Source organism: Crocodylus porosus, unplaced genomic scaffold (genome assembly GCF_001723895.1).
Source record: "Crocodylus porosus isolate Cpor-Errol unplaced genomic scaffold, CroPor_comp1, whole genome shotgun sequence".
NCBI classification, from domain to species: Eukaryota; Metazoa; Chordata; order Crocodylia; family Crocodylidae; genus Crocodylus; species Crocodylus porosus.
In genome coordinates this window covers 162,224,008-162,234,183 of record NW_017728886.1, presented here as the reverse complement: position 1 = coordinate 162,234,183, position 10,176 = coordinate 162,224,008, and the positions used below count along the sequence as shown (strand labels likewise).

General features: G+C 40.0%; 1 protein-coding gene across 1 annotated transcript in view; it reads right to left on the bottom strand.

The window, feature by feature from the left end:
• Nucleotides 1-9,911, bottom strand: part of CARMIL1 (capping protein regulator and myosin 1 linker 1) — a 278,825-nt gene extending 268,914 nt beyond the window's left edge. Inside the window, exons 1-2 of the mRNA XM_019540133.1 lie at nucleotides 9,905-9,911; nucleotides 7,268-7,365 (exon numbers count right to left, since the gene is read on the bottom strand). Coding sequence (XP_019395678.1) covers nucleotides 7,268-7,365; nucleotides 9,905-9,911 — 105 coding nt within the window. The remainder of the gene's footprint in view (nucleotides 1-7,267; nucleotides 7,366-9,904) is intronic.
• Between the last annotated feature and the right edge of the window lie 265 nt (nucleotides 9,912-10,176).

Here is a 10,176-nt window from a genome sequence, read left to right as displayed (position 1 = left end):
GAGAGAGGCTGTAACCTTCCAACCCTAAGCATCCTTAAAGGGAAAGATCATTCCACTTTAGTCAATTGAATTGAGTAGACCATTTCAGGGTTGTTTTTGTTTTTTTAAAGACATCTTGTTTCTTAAATTATATTCACTTTTAATTTTGCATGTGCTAGGTCAGTGTTATAATATTAAGGCTGTAACAAAATGTACAAAAAAGAAGCAAGGAAATAAGGAAGGGAATTAATTTTCTATTCAATCTGCATTCTTTGAAAAGTATGATTTTACAAAATCTAGCCTTGAAGCCAAATTTCATTTAACAATGTCCCTTTCTAGAGATTTTTCAAATCAAATTTCTTTCCAGTAATACCCTACTTTATTATTTCAGTGGTTTCAAGCAATCTTATTGGACATCATTTAATTAATATCTAGGAGGTGCGTTACAAGTGCTTTAAAATAAGCATGCATGTGCAGGTCTTGATTACATTGTCTTATTTTGTTTGGACTTCATGACATGACAGAGATATGCCGACTCCTTTTTTTCCTTTCATCCATACAGACACAAACTAAGAGAGCTGTCAGAATACTCAATTCCATGGACATGGAAGAGGAAACAGTATTATTCGAACAGCACCTCCATACTTAACATCATTATTACACACTAGCTGTCATCATACAAATTGTCAGTTCACATTCCAAAAGAAATTGAGAATGTGCCAGCACAACTTAGAGTAGGCATGCATGCCTATTTGAAGGTTCATCTTCAACAGGTCTGTGAACTTCAGGTTCTTACTACACAGACTTCCTACTAAATTGAGGTAATATCCTTGATCTCTCGATAATGGAATTTGTTAATTCTTTATGACTTAGAATTAGAGCTAGGTAGAAAAAAGTTACCAAAAAGTTTTCACTCTGACAAAATTACAAATTTTGTAATTTGCCCATTTTTATACTTCTTAGAAATTCCTCAAGATTACAACAATTTTACAACTATTACAGATGCAGGAGCAGGGAAACAGTTTTCCTCCTCCAAAAATACCACAAACACCCCCCCGCCACAAACCAACAAAATGTAAGCAATGCAATATCGGCAAGTATATTTTGGAAAAATGTTACACAATTCTTCTAAAAAATACTACACCAGTTTTGCCTACCTCTGCTTCCAAATAAATATAAAGAGCAGAGGCATCACATTGCAGTAGAGTTATGTATCAAAATAAAAGTACTACCTCCAATACTTGAAAGTCAAAATGGTTTTGAAACCCTAAAGACAAGCATTTTAACTCAATCCCCAGAGCAGCAAACTATAATTACAGTGAAAACCATACATTTCCGGAGTACAATTTTAGGGTACACAATGACCACCTCACAACCCTCTAAAAATCTTTAAAAAAAAAAAAAAAAAAAGAGCCTTACAGAATGAAATATAAATGAATGCTCTACACAAAGAAACATATAGTGACTGAAACAGGCAACATCAATTCATCAGTATTTAACCCTAATTCTTAGTTGAATCCAACTAGGAGTTTCACTTAAAAGCTGATAGCAGAAATTGGTAATTCCTTCAGTATTTCAGTTTAAGTTACCATTAAATATGGATTAACGGTGAATAAACAAAACTTGCTTTTCAAGACCCATGCTAGCCAAACTAAGAGAATGCAGCCTCTGACTCCTGCAGTGTAAGTGACCTGAGGGTACCATCACACATAGGCAGCTGAATGGAATTTCTTAATAAAATGGCCCTGCCAGCACACTATGCTATTCTGACCCAAAGGTTAGGAAAACATAAAATGAACCAGCCACTAAGTACTATGGAGGTAAGGATATTTATTTCCTTAGCTTTAATGTCTGAAACAATTTCAATTTGAAAACAAGCATTCAAAACATATTGAACGTGTAGTAAGAACACCTTCTCTTCTTTTTCTATTAATAAGAAAAATAATGGAGTCCCTGTAGTTTTAGCTTGGTACCGAGAAGTCTGAACTGCTTTCAGATAAATTGGGAGGTTTATTCTATGTATAGTTTTGCCTCGTTTTTAAACCTATACTGGTCAAGTGGTACCTAGGTCTGTTAAACCTAACAAACACTTGTATATGCATAAAATAAATGATTATCAAAAAGGTCTGCAAATTAAATTACAAAAAGAAAACCCAAATAGAAAAAAAATGCTCATTCTACTGTTCTGTACCTCAAGAGGACTGAGAGCTGTATGAGTTTAGGGGAAAGAAAACAATGAAGGTTTCACTGTCAAATATGCTAGTCATCTTTCTGCCTTTGCCCCAACTTGCTCTGTTGTGCTGGCTTCTAACAGATCTTCATGGGGAGTGTTAGCTTCACTGCACTGGGTACCAGTGTGCCTTTCCCACCCTCTAAAACAAATGATTTTCAACCTGGTTGCTACAGCACCCTGGATGCTTTGAAATCCCTTCAAGAGTGTCACAGGGTGCCACACAACACTGTTACGCATGCTAGTATGATTCGCAAGACAAACCCAGAAATTTCATATAGGAATCCTTAGTATTAAAACACATTCTGACCTGATGTGATCTTCCTGAGTTCTTTGCAACAGGAGCTTTGCTCTATTGTTTTTCTGTAGTCAAAAAAAAATTCTGTAGCTTAAAAAAAATTAAGTGCTGGCATTTTCCAAGAGGACCTTCAGTCTAAAGGGCTAAATACAGACATTCAAAAAGCCCAGGCCTGAATTGATTCAATCTTTGCAGGTTAGTTTAACCTGCATCGATTGAACAGAGAAGCAAGTGAACAGACATTCACTTTTGTTTCTGGAAATGTAGCACATGCCTGCAGTGGCTCAGGCTAGAAGCTGGGGGGCGCTAGAGCGAGCCCTCCCTTCAACAGTGGCCAGAAGGATGGAGGCAAGCTGAGCTGGGGGGTGGGAGAGGAAGGGAAATGGCCAGCCCCTGGCAGGCCACCGAGCATGACTGGGAATTAAAGCCCCACCCTGGCCTGCACGGTCCCCAGCTGGGGCCTGCCTGGAGGGGGAAGCTGGAAGCAGCCCCTGCCAGGCTTGTCCCCAAGCAGAGGAGCATGGCCAGATGCCAGCCCTTGGAAGCAGCATGAGGTGAAAGACGGGTGAAGAGGATTAAATCCCCCTCCCCCACCACCACCGGCACAGGACCCCAGCCGGGGTCTGCCTGGCTTTCCGCCCCCACTCACCACTTGAGTGGTGGGGAAAAGCCAGGTAGACCCCAGTTGGGGTCCTGTGCTGGTGGGAGAGGGGAGGGAAGGATTCCCCACCTCACCCTGGTGGCCCTTAGAGCAAGGAGTGGGATGGGAAGAGGGCAGAAGTATGGCAGCCCTCCCCCATGCAGACCCAGGCTAGGGTCTCATGGGCCATAGAGGGGGTTTGAACCCTCCTTCCTCCCCTCTTCCTGAACCTGATGGCCCATGCCCCCAACCTTCTCCATTCCAGTGGGAAAAGAAGTCTGGCAGGGGCTGCTCCACCCCTTCCAGGCAGACCAGGCTGCATTCCCAGCCAGGTTTTCCACCCCACCTCCTTGACAACCAGTCTTCACTGCTCTGGCTACAGAGCAGAGGGGTTGGGCCAAGCCTGCTCTGCTCAAGCAGACAGCACAGCCCAGCCCAGAGCTGCAAAGCATCCTGGGATGCTGGGGGACTGTGAGTCAATCTGAATCAGGAAGGGGTCTGGGATAGAAGTTCCATACACTAGTTTGACCTAAATCAGGTTGATCTGGCCTTAAGTATCTGGGGACTGATCTGAACCCCAGTGACGTTAGGTTTTGGCTTTCTGAGACTGAATGGCAACTTGTAGTCTAGATGCCCAGATCAGCAAAAATGCATCATTTAAATTACTCTTATTTGCCATGTTTACTGATCATAACAGTAAGGGAAATTAAAAAATAAAAGCAAATTGGAACTACCAAAACAAAGAACACATGGTTAAGAATGAAAAATTGTATTGAAATTAAATCATATCTTCACATCACAATTTTCAAATTTCAGTGCTCAAGTTATGCACTTAAATCCACCTCAACATAAGCAGGATGTTAGCAAATGTTTATTCAGGTGTCTAGTTTGGAACACCCACCTTTTTAAAATGGTGGTCTCAGATTTCAATCAAAATTCCCCAGGACGTACGTGATTTAGGATCAAAGGCACACATGAGCTCAGAGGATTCCAAGTTAAGTAAGAAACAACTAGACTGCAGTGTGCAGTTATACCACATATGAGAATACAAGTGTCTTGAATGCACTTTGAATATCAACTTAATTTTTGAATATCAAGGCCATAGGTCAAGTGCCTTTCTCCACTTACAAAGTTCAGTCATTTTTAAATAATTTCACTTCCTTGAAGTGTTATTGATTTTGGGAGATTTTACTGGAAAGGAAGCCTGAAAGGTCATGTAATTACAGCCCAGCTTAGGAAGTCAAGGGACCCAGATTTCATTCCTAGCTATACAGCAAACTTCCTTTGTGACCCTGAGTGCATCAGAGAATGCCTATGGGCTCATCTAGATTGTGAAAATGAGCAACATTTCAAACATGTCAGCTATTGGACAGATCACAACCTAGGAAATGTGATTTTAAACATCACCATCTTAAAACACTTCCACTGATACAATCTGCATTAAAAGTAGTGAAAGACTGTGCTAAAAAAAAAATTATATTGCACAGATAGGCTCTCAAAATATTAGGGAAAAGCCAGGATCAAGGTCACGCGTGCAATTTCAATTTGGCCACCTCGTGCTTGTGCTTCATGACACTTGATCACATATTTCCTCTACTGGACCAATCTCATTTAGGGCATGAGACAGGTACTGCTCACTGAGCAAACAACTATTCAATATTCTGTTTCAACTTCATTGCTCAACATGTCCTGTGACTTATTTACTAACCACTATTCAGATCCTGTTCAGACTGTAAAAATTTTGATTTCCTTATGGGGGGTTTTTTATGGCGTTTATCACTTTTTTATGGTAGTTTTCACAAACTACCTTGTATTCATAACACCCCTCTTAGGAGAGCAAGTATTGCTCCTATTTTACAGAGGGGAAATTGAGGCACATTCATTAAACTTTGGGTACACAATTTGAGATGTTAATGGTTTCATTTTTCACTGTATTTCTCATTAGATAAGACTTTACATGTTGAAACCACAGCTTCCATTAACCTCATCCACACCTGAGAATATTCAGTACTTCTTCCAAAGAAACCTCAAAAAAAATGTAAAACAGGCTCTTTGCAATCACTGTGAAAAGTTTGGTCTTAGTGACTTGCATAGTATCACAACATGGTTGGTGACAGAAGCAGAGAAAATTTCAGCTTCCTTGGCAATGAAACATTCCTTTCAGTTTTGCATTCCTGTACTTCCCCTGCCTCTTTTATTATATATGCCTTCTAACTCCTGTAATAAATGAGTCAGACAACTTAAACAACACAACCTCTTTCTCTATGCAGCCCAAATCTATGCGCTGAATGAGAAACACACTTATGCACACAGATGGGAATGCATAAAAAATGTTCACACATTTCTGAACTTTGCAAGGAGGGCAGACCTTGAAAATCATAAAATAAAAAAAAAAAAATCACCAGGCTAAAAGCTTAGAAGATTAGACTTCAAAAGAGACAACAATAATCTGAATCAGCACTTTTACAAGTTTTACTGCTGAGTAGTGTGCCCTTCAAAAGCCCCCTTCACTGTTCAAAGCTTGACCTGCTTTCTATAAAGTTCTTTTTGATTCTATAAAAGTAAATTCAAATATACTGTGGAGACAGGACCAGCATAAGTTTGTATATTTAAAAACAAACAACAAAAAACCCAATAAATTTATAAATGAGGTCACAAAATCTGGAAAATATATAAATAAATAAATTAAACCCCTCTTCCTTCCCCTAAAACAACACAAAAACCAAATAAAATCTTCAAAATACTAAACTTAGCCTGGCTCAGCATGAGGACTATGCCCTATCAATCCTGAGCAGTATTACGGTATTTCCACAATGTAGTCTGCTATTGATAACAAGAATGATCCTGCATAAGTCAGAAGTCAATCAGTGTTACTGCTTCAGTGAATCTATCAGCTTGCCCCGTAAACAAGGCTTTAAAATAAATAGATGCTATCAATCAACATTCACATTCCCAAGCGATTTCCAGTGGGGAACAAAAATTTTAGGCCCTGGAGCTATATATATTTTAAAAGATCTCCAGACAGATGTTATACAGAGAATGGCTTCAAAATGCTTACGCAATTATTCTCAGAGAAAATCTGACTACCGTCAATAGCACTATTGGCAGGGATAAGCAATATACTTTAAGACAGAATGTAACCTAGTCCTAAGTTTAGATTTAAAAAATACATAAGTTGCATTAAATGACACAACCAGAACATGAACACCCTGTTTTTGGACATGTAGATAAAACCTATAAAAACATTTTGGCAACAAAATCTTCAAATCTATGGCACTTTTAAAGACACAATTAATCCAATTTAAAAATATTCTGCAGAACATTTTAGCAGTATGACAGACATTTGCATTTTGTTACCCTGTTCTGCCTGTCTCCATATACAAGCAAAACACTTCCATCTTTTTTGTCCACCCAATCGTGCAAGATGACATGTACCACTAGCATCTTATAGCTTTACCTCTCTGCTTAGCAAAAGGGAGAAAGAAATTAGTCTTGAGAAAAAAGTAGTATGCTGGAAAAAAGTTAATGTTACTTCTTCCTCCGCTACTGTCTTAGGAACAACAAAGTTATAACGCTCATAAAACGAGCATTTATATTTAACAACAGCCCACCCTCACCCTCCACACTACAAACTGGTTCACATCTGCACAAAAATACAAATAGTAGTCTGCTTTTAAAAGCCAGACAGTTAATATTACATTGCCAGACACCACCATCAGAGCATAAATAATCTACAAAACCAGCATACAATTTCTTGAGACACACACACTTTCCTGTGTGTTCAATCTTGTATATCTTGTGTACTCAGAATTTCCACCTTGTGTCAGTAGAAATTTAAGGACCACCAGAAATGTATATTTAAGCCCTTTATTTTGGGGTACATTCACACCATAACTTGCCCTGGTGCCAGCCCACAATGAGAGCAACTTCTTGGAAGTTCTAAACAATAAACCAGAGATGCACACACAGGTTTCCATACAAGCTGGGCAAGAAGGGGGGGAAACAAGTGGTTTTTACAGTTCAAAGTACCTGAAAACAAGATTTTCCATGGGGAGAATGCATTTCTCAGTATGGTTTCTCTTAAATGTTTGTTTACTTTTATCACAGTTACTGCACTTACCAATATTCTGTTATCCACTTTGTCACCCTTGGTTTCTAGCTTTACTTTCTTCTTCACTGATATTTTAATCTTCCTCCCAATAACATCTTTGATGCTTTCTGAAATATTGGAGAGAATATCTTCAGAGAGGCATAGGACGTTACAGTTATGTTTTCAGGGCAGATTCCTCACAACCACATTTTGTCAGACATTCTTCTGCCCTGATCCTCCCAGTCATACTCATTATATTGTATAAAGCTCACTCTTGCGCACGCGCATGCATGCACACTCACACACACACACACACACACCAATCAGACCCTAATAAAAATAAAATTATGGTTAATTTTATGAGAAATTTGTCATCTAGTTCAGTAACAAATCTTTTATCCTATATAAAGACTACAGCCTTATTCTGCAAAACAACAACAACAACAACAACAAACAAACAACCCTAAAATTATTACATATTTGTTTCCATTCTATTCAGGCATTAAAAATATTCCTAAAGACACACCTCAATATTTCCTAACTCTATGAAAATCGAATAGCTCCTTCGTTCATCACTTTCAAACATTAGGAATAAAATTCTACTCTCATTTACACCTGAAAAGCATGATAGAGTCAATGGATTTGAGGTAACAATGCAGGCTTCAGCCCTCTGTTATTAGCATTATTAGGTGAGACATCTCATATAAAGGGATACAGAGTTATGATACCATTTCATCCCAATCCAGATGTTAACATCTGAGAGCTGTAGAACACTGTCTGTGAAGCACATTAATGGTTTCAGTCCAAGTATTAATGATTATGTATCTGCTTCAACATAAAAACTTACATTCATTGACATTTTTTTTCTTTTTCAGTCTCCTCCAAGTACAGAATCAAGCTAAAAACTAACAAACCTATTCTCTAGGGGTCATGACCCTGACCTGAAGGGACCCCACAAGCATGCAGCAGCATCTGGTAATTTACACTGATGCTCACCCTGACATAATAGAGATAAAACACAGGAATTTGCTATCTAGAGCAGTTCATCTGGCAAATTTTATAAGTTCTACCCAAGAGATGTAGAGAGGAGGAGGGATACGTCTGAAGGGCTTGCATCTCAAGTACCATGACTGGTACGATTTAGAGGCAAATGATTTTTTTCCCTTCTACATTCTACTCCTGTCTGGACTAAGATTTAGAAGTACAATACTGAAAACCAACCCAAAATCTTCTCCCAAAGCTTTTGCCAATTTAGCACATTTTAAAGGTATTGTTTCTTTTCAACAGTAAACCTTTCATACACTAGTTAGAATGTGTTAGTTCTAACACCATGCCTCTTATACTGGTCTAAATAAGGTCAGAAGTCTCTCCTTGAGGGTAAAGAAGTGTCAAAATAAGGGCCTCATTATGTGTTACCCTTAGGCTGAGCTAAAATGTAGGCATCCATGCATTAAAGCAAGTAAACTTGTTCCAAGTGCTCACCGAGTGTTTTAAAGTTACACCACTTTGGGGAAGGAGTACCTCTGGGTCATGTTACCCAGCTCATATTGTGGTAACATCAGTCAACTCCCACAAAGATAAAGTGAGCAAGCTAGGTCCTCCAATATCCCAGGATGCATTTACCCCAGCCTCCTCATTCCAGCTCTGGGAACAATCTACCCACCCTCCCAAGCTCTACTGTCCAGGGGCAGGTGGAGCCCTGCCAATGCCAGGAGGACAGACAGAGCTGGCCTCTCTCCTTCGTGGTGGTCCCATACTCCATCCTCCCCTAAGAGCATGCAGCCACAGCCACCAAAAGAGGGAGGAAGCATATTTACCCCAGCAGGGCTCAGGGGAAATGTGGCCGGGTACGTGGGAAAATTTTGGTTAACTGCGAATAACCACAGTTAACTGAACTTTTGTGTGGCTTTCATTCAGCTCCAGGCTAACAGTACAGCCCTCTCCAGGTAAGACTGGCTGCCCAGCCCCCCACACAGGGGGCTGGGATTGGGTCAGCAGGGTTTGGTAGAGCCGGCTGGGCTTGGCTTAGGGGTCCCTGCAACACAGCCTTCTCCCACCCCCCACCCATAGCAGGGATAGAGCCCAGGCATCCTGGCTGCTAGCCACACCCCCGCTTGCCAGCCCTCTAGCACAAATGAAGCAAAATGCAGCCCATCGGCCGGATGCAGCCCACCAGGCCACTCTATCCAGCCCGCGGGGCCCCTAAAAACCTTAGAATATTAATATTCATCTGCCCCAGGTTTCCTGTCATGTGGCCCTTGACGGCTTGCCAAAATTCTGTAAATGGCCCTCCACCTGAAATAATTGTCCTCCCCTGATCTAGCAGCAAGTCAGAGCTGCGCAAGTCACAGACCATATTAACCCATAAAGTGCAGCTGTTCAGAGCACATCCAAACTTTAATACCGCCTAACATTCTGTAGTTTTAGCAAATGCAAAGTGTAATAGGTAACAAACAACACGTTAAGTCACAAATAGAGCTGCTGGAATGACAGAAAAGTGTTCCCACAAAAAATCAAAATATTTTTTCTAGAAAAATTCAAATTCCATCAGGAAAATCTAAACAAAAGCTCTCAGAGTGGCTTTGCATCAATTCAAAGCATCAGTTCATAGGGCAGTTATCTTTTTTAAAACATGAAATGTAAAAATTATACAAAGTTCCTTCTTACTTTTCATTCTACCCAGGAAGAGCACACACCAACTGCTGAAACTTCCTCAGCCTGACGAAGGGTTTCTGAACCCGAAAGCTTGCTTAATAATTGTTTTCCAACTACTTAAGTTGGTCTAATAAAAGATATCAGATTCACCCAAAGAACCTTGTCTGCCTATGTCCTTAGACCAACATGGCTACAACCTACACCCCTACAAAATTCCTGGCATTTCAGTCATTCGTAAGTGGGTTTTTCAAGTCATTTTACAGATCAGGTAGCAAAGGCACAAG